The sequence below is a fragment of the Monodon monoceros genome, unplaced genomic scaffold, assembly GCF_005190385.1.
Source record: "Monodon monoceros isolate NGI ecotype Baffin Bay Population unplaced genomic scaffold, NGI_Narwhal_1 Super_Scaffold_2, whole genome shotgun sequence".
Lineage (NCBI taxonomy): Eukaryota > Metazoa > Chordata > Mammalia > Artiodactyla > Monodontidae > Monodon > Monodon monoceros.
In genome coordinates this window covers 25,921,579-25,935,489 of record NW_021703776.1, presented here as the reverse complement: position 1 = coordinate 25,935,489, position 13,911 = coordinate 25,921,579, and the positions used below count along the sequence as shown (strand labels likewise).

The 13,911-nt window shown below is 37.3% G+C and overlaps 1 protein-coding gene across 1 annotated transcript in view; it reads left to right on the top strand.

The window, feature by feature from the left end:
• SEMA3E (semaphorin 3E) overlaps positions 1-13,911 on the top strand; it is a 106,320-nt gene that overhangs the window by 16,424 nt on the left and 75,985 nt on the right. The window contains exon 3 of the mRNA XM_029233841.1: positions 980-1,099. Coding sequence (XP_029089674.1) covers positions 980-1,099 — 120 coding nt within the window. The remainder of the gene's footprint in view (positions 1-979; positions 1,100-13,911) is intronic.

Here is a 13,911-nt window from a genome sequence, read left to right as displayed (position 1 = left end):
AAGTTTTGTCTGAAGTCATTTTAAACTTTTTTTCACTCAGCATACTCAACTAATGACTGATCTATTAAAAGTTTGTTACACATGGAGTGTATATCAGGTACTGGGTTTGATTAACTACAGAATACAAAGACGTGTAAAATCAAGATTCTGTCCTTGATAAGATTACAGTTGAATCCCATTATGGGCAAACTAGAGCTCTGGGGCTGAATGTGACCTGCCATAAATGAAGTTTTGTTGGAACACTTCCATATACATTCATTTTTCTGTTGTCAACGGCTGCTTTTATGCCATAGCTGCAGAAGTAAATAGTTGCAGTAGAGACCAGATGGCCCATCAGACTAATTATATTTACCCTCTGGTCCTTTATAGAAAAAGTTTGCTGATCTCAGGACTGTAATCTTATAGTGATAGGTATGAAATGTTATTTTTATCAGTTAGCTTTCTATCTGTTTACTTGAAAATTCTCTATGAAAGTACTTTTTATGAATTTATGAGTTTGAAGATATGACTTATTTGCCCAAACCTCAAAACTCTGTAGTGCCCTAAGGTCTGCCTATGTTCCCTTAAGGGTAATGAAGCTTTTTCTAGTTATTTGTTTTCTGACTTTATGCTGATTCATTGTTTATATGAAATTTAAAAAAATAACAGGTTTGGGAAGAATTTAATTATTTAGTGAAACATATTGCCATGTAAATATACCTGGATAAATTTCTGAACAGTGCTTTTTTAAAATTCCTCATGTACTAGAATACATGAAAATGATACACTCGCATTATTAAATGTAATTCATACATCGCTGTATTGGTCACCTCTGTCTCTTCTTCCACTGGTCCTTGTCTTCTTTTCATCTGCCCCCTTTGCCTTCTCTAACCAAGTGTGGGTTATACATGAGATTTCTAGGGCTCGGAAAAGCAAAAATCAAAAACTAAACATATTCATTACAGTAATCAATTTCTTTTTTTTTTTTTTCCTGCTTTAGAGTGAGTGTGCAAATTATGTTCGGGTTTTGCATCACTATAATAGGACGCACCTTCTGACCTGCGGTACTGGAGCTTTTGACCCCCTTTGTGCCTTCATCAGAGTTGGATACCATTTAGAGGTATGATGATTTCATTCATTGCTCTCAATGAATTATCAAAAGTAATGCTTAAAAGAACTTTGTTTTAAAAGAAAGGTTGTGGCATTTCTTCCTACAAAAGAGAAAAGCATTTGTGATCTTCTGATTAAGCTTGCTTGAGTCAGATAATCGATCTCTCTGGGGCTTTAAAATTCTTGCCAGCTACAAAATCTGTGAACCAATTAATTCTTTATGTATTCATTCACTGAAGAATTTCATTTACTTAATTTGTCCGCTTAAAAATATTTCTTAATATCAAACTGTGTTCTCTATTGTCTTCTTATATAAAATTTTATTGGTGTAAGTGCCAAACTAGAATGAATATGTATACATATGAACATATATATACAAGCATATATGAAAATAAATTACTACCTGGAGTATTTTTTAAAAGACATGCAAAGGCTTGTTGATCCTGTAATGACTCCTTTTCTTGGCCAGGTGAGGTGGGAGAGGTAGAGTTGGTCTGGGGGGAGATTGCAAACTGACTTAAGATAAACTTTACTTGATGAGAGCTATACATGTCCTCTCCTGAGACCCCACCACTAGATGGTATGTTATCATGAAAGCAAATCCCACCTGAATTCTGCCACATACACCACATTATATTTACTAACAAGCAGGCTTGACATTCAGTCATATAAGCGGTTTCAGCAAACTAGGTAAACTCTCACAGTTCACTGTGAATAAGCATACTAAACAATATACTGATGTCAGGATCTGTTACCTTCCCTTGTCGTCAGAAGGCAGAATCCTGCATCAAGATGGGACACAGAAAGCAGAGCTCTGGATGATCTGTAGTTAAGCAGCTAGACACTCTCTCTCTCTTTTTTTTTAATTCAAGTATAGTTGATTTACAGTGTTGTGCCAGTCTCTGCTGTGCAGCAAAGTGACTCAGTTGTACACATGTGGACCTTCTTTTTTTTATTATTTTCCATTGTGGTTTATCAAAGGATATTGAATATAGTTCCCTGTGCTATACAGTAGGACCTTGTTGTTTATCCGTCCTGTATAGAATAGCTTACATCTGCTACTCCCTTGATTCTTGGACCCCATTTATGAAAGGGCAGCAGTGACTATAAAATATTTTCAGCCACCACGTATGAAGAGCAACATTCATTTCACTAGTGAAAAATTATTTCTGATATTCCTGATACTAGTTAACACACATGTGCACACATAATTAGCAGTATCTGAAGTGCTCGCTCTAGCTGCCTTTGGAGAGTGCCCCTGATTGAGGCACTTCAGCTGTTAAGCATCCTTATAGGCAGGATTTTTGATTAGCATATTTTAAATGTTAACTAACCACCCCTAGTTGTAGATTAAAATTAAGTAGCGTGCACAAACACATCACAGTATATTTACTAAATTATTTTAAAGAAACAATGCAGGTAATATAATAGGGGAACATTAGAAGGCAAGTAAGTCCAGTGCAAAGTCAGAATATTTACATATATACAAATATACGAAGTATACATATGTATATACATATGCATATGTACATATGTGTATACAAACACACAGGTATACATAAATACAAAGTCAGAATATATACAACTTGTGTTGCAGATTTATTGGTGGCAGATCCTCTCAGTTTTCATTTATCTGAAAACGCCTTCATATCATCTTTATTTTTGAAGGATATTTTCCCTGGATATAGAATTCTGGCTTAACATTTTTTTTTCTTTAACCGTCTCAGAAATGCCTTATTGTTGTCTAATCTCTTTCTCATGTAGATTTAGGTTTCATTCATGCTGGTATTATCCTGTTTGTAACTGCTTTATCTTTCAAGATTTTCTCTTTATCTTTGGTTTTCAGTAGTTTCTCTGTACTGTGCCTATGTGTGTGTGGTGACAGTGTTGGAGAGATTGATATTTATATTTCTTGGGATATTAAGATTCTTGGATACAGAGTATATGTTTTACACCAAATTTTTGGCCATTGTTTTTCCCAAATAATATCTCTGCCTCATTCTCTCTCTCCTCTCCTTCAGGGACTCATAAACAGATAGATAGACAGACAGACAGACTGACTTTTGGGCAGTGTCCCACAGATCACCGTGATTCTGTTCATTCTTATTCAATCTTTTTTTCCTCTGTTTTTCAAGTTGGATAAATACCTTTGATTTATTTTCCCTTTCTTCTGACATCTCCCATATGCTGTTAAGCCCACTCCATTAATGGTCCATGTAAATATTGTACTTTGCAATTCTAGAACTTTCATTTTGTATATATTCCATTTCTATCCTGAGTGCTCCCCCATATTTTTATTTATTATGACTCTATTTTCCTTTAAACTTTTGAACATATTTTAATAGCAGTTTTAAAATCCCTGTGTGCCCCATTTATGATAAAAACCCTGCAGAAAGTAGGCATAGAGGGAACTTTCCTCAACATAATAAAGGCCATATGTGACAAACCCACAGCCAACATCGTCCTCAATGGTGAAAAACTGAAAGCATTTCCACTAAGATCAGGAACAAGACAAGGTTGCCCACTCTCACCACTCTTATGCAACATAGTTTTGGAAGTTTTAGCCACAGCAGTCAGAGAAGAAAAGGAAATAAAAGGAACCCAAATCAGGAAAGAAGAAGTAAAGTTGTCACTGTTTGCAGATGACATGATACTATACATAGAGAATCCTAAAGATGCTACCAGAAAACTACTAGAGCTAATCAATGAATTTGGTAAAGTAGCAGGATACAAAATTAATGCACAGAAATCTCTGGCATTCCTAATGCCATTTTTCACTAATGATGAAAAATCTGAAAGTGAAATCAAGAAAACACTCCCATTTACCATTGCAACAAAAAGAATAAAATATCTAGGAATAAACCTACCTAAGGAGACAAAAGACCTGTATGCAGAAAATTATAAGACACTGATGAAAGAAATTAAAGATGATATAAATAGATGGAGAGATATACCATGTTCTTGGATTGGAAGAATCAACATTGTGAAAATGACTCTACTACCCAAAGCAATCTACAGATTCAGTGCAATCCCTATCAAACTACCGCTGGCATTTTTCACAGAAGTAGAACAAAAATTTTCACAATTTGTATGGAAACACAAAAGACCCCGAATAGCCAAAGCAATTTTGAGAACGAAAAACGGAGCTGGAGGAATCACGCTCCCTGACTTCAGACTATACTACAAAGGTACAGTAATGAAGACAGTATGGTACTGGCACAAAACCAGACATATAGATCAATGGAACAGGATAGAAAGCCCAGAGATAAACCCACGCACATATGGTCACCTTATCTTTGACAAAGGAGGCAGGAATGTACAGTGGAGAAAGGACAGCCTCTTCAATAAGTGGTGCTGGGAAAACTGGACAGGTACATGTAAAAGTATGAGATTAGATCACTCCCTAACACCATACACAAAAATAAGCTCAAAATGGATTAAAGACCTAAATGTAAGGCCAGACACCATCAAACTCTTAGAAGAAAACATAGGCAGAACACTCTATGACATAAATCACAGCAAGATCCTTTTTGACCCACCTCCTAGAGAAATGGAAATAAAAACAAAAATAAACAAATGGGACCTAATGAAACTTCAAAGCTTTTGCACAGCAAAGGAAACCATAAATAAGACCAAAATACAACCCTCAGAATGGGAGAAAATATTTGCAAATGAAGCAACTGACAAAGGATTAATCTCCAAAATTTACAAGCAGCTCATGTAGCTCAATAACAAAAAAACAAACTACCCAATCCAAAAATGGGCAGAAGACCTAAATAGACATTTCTCCAAAGAAGATATACAGTCTGCCAACAAACACATGAAAGAATGCTCAACATCACTAATCATTAGAGAAATGCAAATCAAAACTACAATGAGATATCATCTCACACCAGTCAGAATGGCCATCATCAAAAAATCTAGAAACAATAAGTGCTGGAGAGGGTGTGGAGAAAAGGGAACACTCTTGCACTGCTGGTGGGAATGTGAATTGGTACAGCCACTACGGAGAACAGTATGGAGGTTCCTTAAAAAACTAAAAATAGAACTACCATATGACCCAGCAATCCCACTACTGGGCATATACCCTGAGAAAACCATAATTCAAAATTAGGCATGTACCAAAATGTTCATTGCAGCTCTATTTACAATAGCCAGGAGATGTAAACAACCTAAGTGTCCATCATCGGATAAATGGATAAAGAAGATGTGGCACATATATACAATGGAATATTACTCAGCCATAAAAAGAAACGAAATTGAGCTATTTGTAATGAGGTGGATGGACCTAGAGTCTGTCATACAGAGTAAAGTAAGTCAGAAAGAGAAAGTCAAATACCGTATGCTAACACATATATATGGAATTTAAGAAAAAAAAATGTCATGAAGAACCTAGGGGTAAGACAGGAGTAAAGAGAGAATGGACTTGAGGACATGGCGAGGGGGAAGGGTAAGCTCTGACAAAGCGAGAGAGTGGCATGGACATACATACACTATCAAACGTAAGATAGATAGCTAGTGGGAAGCAGCCGCATAGCACAGGGAGATCAGCTCGGTGCTTTGTGACCACCTAGAGGGGTGGGATAGGGAGGGTGGGAGGGAGGGAGACGCAAGAGGGAAGAGATATGGGAACATATATATATGTACAACTGATTCACTTTGTTATAAAGCAGAAACTAACACACCATTGTAAGCCAATTATACTCCAATAAAGATGTAAAAAAAAAAAAAGTGAAGTATGAGGTAGCTGTGAATGGAGAATAAATAAATTACAAGAAATTAAATTTCTCTCTTAAAAAAAAATCCCTGTGTGCTAATTTTAACATCTGGGTTACTTTAGGTTTGCATTGACTGTTTTTTCTCTTGATGATGAATCATATTTTCTTGTTTCTTTGCATGTCTAGTAATTTTTATTTTGTACTGAACACTATAGATTATGTACTTTAATTCTTGATTCTGAACTCTGTTACCTTTGAAGAGAGTCTGTTTTTATTCTAGCAGACAGTTTACTTGGCTGGACTCACACTCAAAACTACCTTGCAATGGGCAGCATCCACGCATCTCTTGTAACTTTCCAGCCACTGCTTTTCAGGGTCTGCTTGCACATGCAGTTCAGGTGTCAGCTAAGGACTTGGGAAAGAGTATATACACAGATCTCAGGGCGCCTCCTTCAGTTGCTGGATATGCCTTCTCACTTTTAAGTTGATCTGGTACCTTACATTTCTGTCCTATGCCTTTCCAAGCTAGAAGGTCTCTAGCTTTCTGCTTGAGTTCTAGCCATTCCTCCCCACATGAATTAGGACATTCCTTGAGTGAAAAACTCTCCAGTCTTTGTCTGCTCTTACTGAATCCACTGCCTTCAAATAATTTCTTTTGTACTTTTTTACTTAGTTAATCATCATTATCTGTGGGAGTTAGTTCAGTACAAGCCTCATTGTCATTAGTAGACGTGGAGCTCCATGTAGTTCACCTTCATATACATAATGTTGAATATTTTTCTCATGTAATTATCTTAATATTAGGTCTGATTAAAAACATATTTTGAAAAAAATTCTGTGTGTGTCATAAAAGGAATATGTGGTCAGATGATAATAAGGGCAGTGAGAGATTTATTCCCAAAACTCCATTTGGAGGCTTGATAAAATTTCATATGAGGGAATGAAAAATTACAAATTGTTATAGGCAAGGAAAATGTTTAAAAAACACAGAGATAGGCACATATGGAATAGGTTCACAGACATTAGTTGGTTGGGAAACAACAGAAGATAAAGCTGGGGCAAATTGGTGGATGACGTTGATGCTAGACAGTGGGATTCTGTAGGTATTTCTAAAAACAGCATGGAGACTAGGAAGGAGGTTGAGCAGAGTGTTTGATTGACATGTCATTAGTAATATTTAGCATTGATTCAAGCAGAGAGGGATGAAAGGCAGAGAGAAATTAAAGGGAACTATTATAAGAGTCTTTGTGAGAGATCATGAGGATATTTGAGTGTTGTCACAATAGCAAAGGAAAGGAAGTGTGGAGCTGATGTGAGAAGCCACTCAGCAGGAGTTTATATAACTTAACATTTTATTGGATGTTGCTGACGAAAAGGAATCAAAAAACAATTCCAATTTTATTTCTTGATGACTGGGAAGAAAAACAGTCTTAACAGCAAGAGGAAGCTAAGAAGATAAGAGTATGTTTCTGTGAGAACATAAAAAATGCTCAGTGTTTCTCAGTTATAACTGTTTTATTTCCATGTACAGTTATTTGAAATATTGATCCTGCAGCTAGGATAGGGTGTTATCAGAATAGGTTGAATTATTGAACCCTAGGGAGTTAATGGTCCCTGAAGGAGTCTCTCCTTTCTGTTTTTCTCTCTATTCCTCATTCTCTATCGTATTTTTTTCTCTTGCTTTCCTTCTCTGCCGTTCACTTTATCAAAGTAACTTGGAAAATGCCATTATTTAGGTGACAGTAGAATGTTTAGGGAATATCAATGTAAACAGACTGAGCAGACATAGTAGTATAAGGCAAATCATGTCAGTGCAAATTAGAATCACACTTGTAAGAGTGAAAGGAAAAAAATTAATAATAGACAACATTATCAGTGCTACAGAGAGGGCAGTTTTGGTAAAGGGATGAGAAATTAGAATGTAGGAGATGAAGAAGTGACTGAATTGTGATAAAGGCAGTAATATTGCCTATTCAATTCAGAAATAGAATTGTTAAGGAAAAGAAATATGGAGAAGGATATAAAAAGTGTAGGAGTGTTGAAAGGTTTTTCTTAGGATAGTAGATGGGGAAACTTAAATTATTTATTGAACAAGAAGATATCACTTTCCTTCTTGGAGTTAAGGAGGGCTGGGTGGGAAGCAAGTTTGACAAGGCGGGGGACTGTCTTATAGTCAGTGGAGAGATCTCATTAACAGTTGGATGTAAAGGGCTATTTTTCAAGAGAGAAACCAGAACTAGAAATGCAGATTTGAGAATTAACAGCATGTATATGTGTGAAAGCTGAGCCCTTTAGGTATGATATCATTGCTTGGGAAGAGAATTTGAGTAAAAAAGGGAGAATAGTTGAATATAGAGTCCGGAAACACCAATATTTGAAAGGCTAGTGGAGGAAGAAAAACCCACAAAGGAGACTAACAAGAAGTGACTAGAAAGGTTAGGAGGAAAATAGGAGAGGGGGATAGCACAGAAATGAGGAGGTGTTACAAGTCTCAAAGAGTCAGTGTCATTGGACTTAGAAAGTCTTTGGAGACATTTATGAGAGGAGTTTCAGTAAAATGTGGATGCAAATCATGGTTTTCTGGTGTAAAGGATTAAAGCCAACTTTCTCTTGAATCACTTTTGTCTCTTTCTTCATTTCATTATTTTTAATTTTTTCCTGAAGTATAATATAAATACAAGATGTACACAGCGTGTGAATGTATTGCTAGATCACGTCCACAAATTGAATACCCCTGTGTAACAGACACCCAGATTGAATCATTTATTTTTTGCTTTTATTTGCACCTTTTTTTCCCTCATAGGTTGTAAACTCTTGGTTTTGTTTTATCTTTTCCTCTTATGCCCCTTCTAGTTTAGTCTTCATTTTCAAAATTATTTTTTCTTTTTATTTCAAAGTCCTTCCTGAATTCTATCACTTCATTTTTTAGTTTTCCTAATTTTGATTTATGTATTTTATTTCTTCTATCTTTTCTTAACTTCTGTTGAAATACTAAGTTATGTTTGATTCTCATCTACTTTGTGGCATGTCTGTTTGGCAAACTTTCATTGTCTGTGGTAATGTTATTCTGTTTATTATTCTTTTATCCTATGGTAACATTGTGGTAGATTCAGGTGGCATCTTCTTCTACGGCTCATTTTTATACAAAATTAGTTCCTGAACTTTTAAAAGGAAAGTGTGGATCAGAGTAGATGTATGTCTAGCTTTACATTTTAGAACTCACCATTCTGTTTTGTTTTGTCAAGTTTTCAAAACTATGGAGATATGGTTATAGATACAGATATATAGATATGGATATAGATATAGATATTCTTCTGGCCATGATCTTTTTCTCTTTTGTCTGGCTGTTGCTTTCCCTTGACCTTCTTTATCCCTCCTCTTGGACAAATTGTATTCCACTTCCAGCAGTTTCTTCTTGGAAGGGAAATGGGCTGGTTAATTTTGAGGATTCATAGGACTCCATTCTTTCCTCAGGCCCCTTGAAATCACCCACAGATTGAACCAGCAAGAATTCCTCCCAGGTTCACCTGACATTCTAAAGCGATACTACACTACTAGTGACTGCTTATTGGAAATATGAGAGTTATTTTCTTCTCACATTCGACAAAACCTGGTTGCTTCTCTCTGCTTCCTCTGGCAAGATGTTAATACCCTGTGTGTTTCATAGCTTGCAGTAGTTCATCCACACCTGCTGGTACTTAGGGGCTCATGGAGATGTCTTAATAGCCACCTTGCTGTAGGTGTTGTGTTGTCTGTGAGCTTGTCGTTTGGCATTTCTAGTTGATCCATCTGTTTTTCTGAGAGAACTTATGGAAAATAGAATGTATGCCTCTGCTGCTGTCCTCTCAGAAATCTCATATTACCGAGTCCAATCTTGTACTGCTTGCTGCACGACAGGCCAATAAATCTAGAGACGGGTTGCTGGGGCAAAGGGAATAGTGACTTTATTCAGAAAGCCAGCAGACTGAGAAGGTGGTGGACTGGTGTTACAAAAAGCCATCTTACCCGAGTGAGAATTCAGGCTTCTTTTATCCTAAAAGGGGAGAGGATATGGCAGGTTGTTGCAAACTTCTTAGTGCCAGAATCCTTTGTTCTTGCAGCTGTCTGTGTAGGTCAGGTCACTGATGTTCCTATAAACCTACAATAAGACAATTGTTGTTCTCTGTTCTGCAACTTTTTACCTCTGTATGAATGAAAGGGAGTTATACCTTTAAAGGTCAGAGCCTGGAGAATGGGCTATGATATATATGTCAGGCTGTAGGCAACATTCCTTTACAGAAGGTGCAGAGCCAGCATGACTAAGCACAGGCAACGGAGCACAAAGGTTAGAACTAAAGGAATAGATCCAGCATGGAGTCAGGTTTGTTCTTCTCTGTTACACTAAGAGTACCATTTATGTATTTATTTTTTAATTGTTTAATTTTTAAATTTTTGGCTGCATTGGGTCTTTGTTGCTGCATGTGGGCTTTCTCTAGTTGCAGCGAGTGGGGGCTACTCTTCGTTGTGGTGCACAGGCTTCTCATTGCAGTGGCTTCACATGTTGCAGAGCATGGGCTCTAGGCACACGGGCTTCAGTAGTTGCGGCACATGGGCTTAGTTGCTCTGCTGCATGTGGGATCTTCCCAGACCAGGCCTCGAACCCGTGTCCCTTGCATTGGCAGGCAGATTTTTAACCCCTGTGCCACCAGGGAAGTCCCAAGAGTACTCTTTAAATAATAAAATGCTAGCAGGAAAGTCCCAAGAGTACTTTTTAAATAATAAAATGCTATACAAATATAAAGTACTATGTAAAATATTACAAGTTTATGTCTACTTCTAATTTTACTCAGCTTTCATAGAAAATCTAAATTATGTGTTGAATATAGAGAGGTTCAGACAAAAAAATCCGGGGCTTCCCTGGTGGCGCAGTAGTTGAGAGTCCGCCTGCCGATGCAGGGGACACAGGTTCGTGCCCCGGTCCGGGAAGATCCCACATGCCGCGGAGCGGCTGGGCCCATGACCCATGGCCACTGAGCCTGTGTGTCCGGAGCCTGTGCTCCGTAATGGGAGAGGCCACAGCAGTGAGAGTCCCGCGTACCGCAAAAAAAAACAAAAAACAAAAAATCCCAGAGGTTCAGGTATAAAACATGTTTCTAGAGAATTGGCAAAGGCCTTGAACTGCTGCAAAATAAAAATTGCTTTCATCACTTAACAACCTAAGTTTCTCTAAGAGCACAATGACTTTAGCTCAATGCTATTAGCATGCTACTATTTGTATAAGTTTTCTGTGTTGCAAAACAAACTACCACAAATTTGGCAGCTTAAAACAGTACACATTTATTATCTCACAGTTTCTGTGGGGCGGGAGGAGACCAGGCATTGCTTAGCTGGCTCCACTGCTCCACGTCTCTGAAGGCTGAAATCAGTGTGTTGCCTGGGCTGCCGTGTTGCTGGAGCTCAGGGTCGTACTCCAGGTTCTTGTAGTTGTTGACACAATTCAGTTCTTTGCAGTTGTAGGACTCACGCCCCCATTTTCTTGATGACTGTCACCCAGGGGCTGCTCTCTGCTCCTAAAGGCCCCCAGCAGTTCTTTGCCACGTGGCCCTATCACAACATGACAACATACTTCTTCGAAACCAACAGGAGAATCTTTCTGTCCAATTTCCTAAGGAGTCATATAGTATAACCTAACTGTGAGAATTACTATACCATCAGCATATAAAGTACTATAATCTAGAGGGGGGTTTCTACCGTATTTATAGGTCTTGTCCAAACCCAAGAGGTGGAGATTATACTAAACCTCTATAAGAGGGGGTGGGAATATTGGGTGCCATTAGTATTCTGCCTACCATACTCTCATTTACATATCTTTATATGAAAGGAAGATTGTATTAATAAGTACAGGTGTTTTAAGAGGATGGTTCTGGGGGAGGCAAGGCAAAGGCACAGAGCGAAGGGTGAAAAATAAAAGTCATTCTTTTCTAAACTTTGTCCACGGCTCTCCTCTTAAAAAAAAAAACAAAAAAAATCCTAACATTCCTCCTTGTAAGAACTGTAAAGACTGAGGGGTGAATTTGTGGGCCGCCTCCAAATTTTGCCTGCTCAAAATTGGGAAAATTTGATTGTCTTTGAGAGCATAGCATTTGAATGTAGGTTGCTGTGGTATTTCATTAGTGTAGGGTAAATTTTCTCAGTGTATTTTAATTTAAAGCCTATTTACATCAGTTGTTAAGTACGCAGACTGTATTAGTCATGCAAATGTGTCTGGCACCAAAGATAATCAATAACGCGCTTTTTGATTTTTACTATATGATTTTGACACGTTTCATCTACTGCAGAAAGTAGCAGCTCAGCTACTTAAGTTGGGATACTGTCAGCTTCAAAATCAAAAGGGTTATACATTAACTCAATCCAGTATAAGTCTCTTTGAAAATACGTTAGGAACTGTACCCAAATAATGTTTTTTACCAAGTTCACGTTTGTACTTCGTAGACTGGAAATTATGTATTTTTCTAGTTGTTTGTATTCCCTAGTTAAATATTTTCTGATGTGCCAGTAAGAGATTACTATCCAGACGTAACAGATTCTTGCCTTTTAGAGTCATGTGTTTTGTATATTATCTCTTGTGTCCTTTAGAGCTTAAACCCTTTATTTTCAATAAATATTGAAAATAACTTGGGCTTCCCTGGTGGCGCAGTGGTTGAGAGTCCGCCTGCCGATGCAGGGGACACGGGTTCGTGCCCCGGTCCGGGAAGATCCCACATGCCGTGGGGCGGCTGGGCCCGTGAGCCATGGCCGCTGAGCCTGCGTGTCCGGAGCCTGTGCTGCGCAACGAGAGGCCACAACAGTGAGAGGCCCGCGTACTGCAAAAAAATAAATAAATAAATATTGAAAATATCTTTTCAGGCAACAATACTTAAGTGTCCAAAATAGATTGAAACATACATGTTATGAGTACATAGATTTTTATCAGATATATTTTCCTCACAGGTTCTTAATATTTGTTTCTTAGTGGATTTTTAAATTTTTATTTTCTGCTTATAGTACAGAGTGAAAATCCCAGTGGGAGAGCCAGCAAAACTCATAACAATTCCCAGAGGTTTAAAAAGTTACTCTCTTAGAGTTATATGACTGTTCTTTGTAGTTTGTTTTACACAACTGAGATCAGTATAGCCATGCATTTAATATTCTTTGTGTTTTTCACAAAGAAATACGCATATTTTGATATCACAAATTATTTTGTTTAATATCAACTCTTGTCACACCCAGCTTTTAAACACACAAAATTTCAAGGAGTTTCAAATTTGTTCTCTTAAAGAGTTTCTGTTAGGTCCCTATTTATTTCTATTGGTTTACCTGCAGTTATCTTAAAAGTAGATAAAAAAATGTTAAAGATAATAAATTTTAAATTATTTTGTAAAAATCTAGGGTGAGCATTAGTCATTTGAATAGAATAAATACATGAAACTTTACATTGAGTATTTAGCAACATTTATTTTTTCAGATAATTTTTATATATTAAATTAGCTGTTAGTTAACAGAAATGTCTATATTATAATTTGTATCAAGATATTTGTATAAGCCTTGTTGGTCAAATATTTTGAAGGACAACTCTGGTCTGTAATTTCCTGATCTACTTATATGAAAATAATATATGGAAATGTTTTATTGATTTAAAAATTACGGCAATTTATTTTATATTCATTTCAAATAAGTGATTAAAAGGTTATATGTATGACCCTATGAAGTCAGGTTTATGTTTTATTCTGAGCTCAGTCTATGAGGTTTTCATTCTGGACACCATGTGTTGTACAGGTATTTTTGACTGGAGGTGTAATGGAAATTATAAGCAAAGAAAATAGCGATTACCTAACAATAATACTTTTTTGTTTAATTCAATTAAATTTATTTATTTTTGGCCGCATTGGGTCTCGGTTGCTACACGCCGGCTTTCTCTAGTTGCGGCTAGCAGGGGCTGCTCTTCGTTGCTATGTGGAGCTTCTCATTGTGGTGGCTTCTCTTGTAGCAGAGCACGGGCTCTAGGCTCATGGGCTTCAGTAGCTGTGACACGCAGGCTCAGCAGTTGTGGCTCACGGGCTCTAGAGCGCAGGCTCAGTAGTTGTGG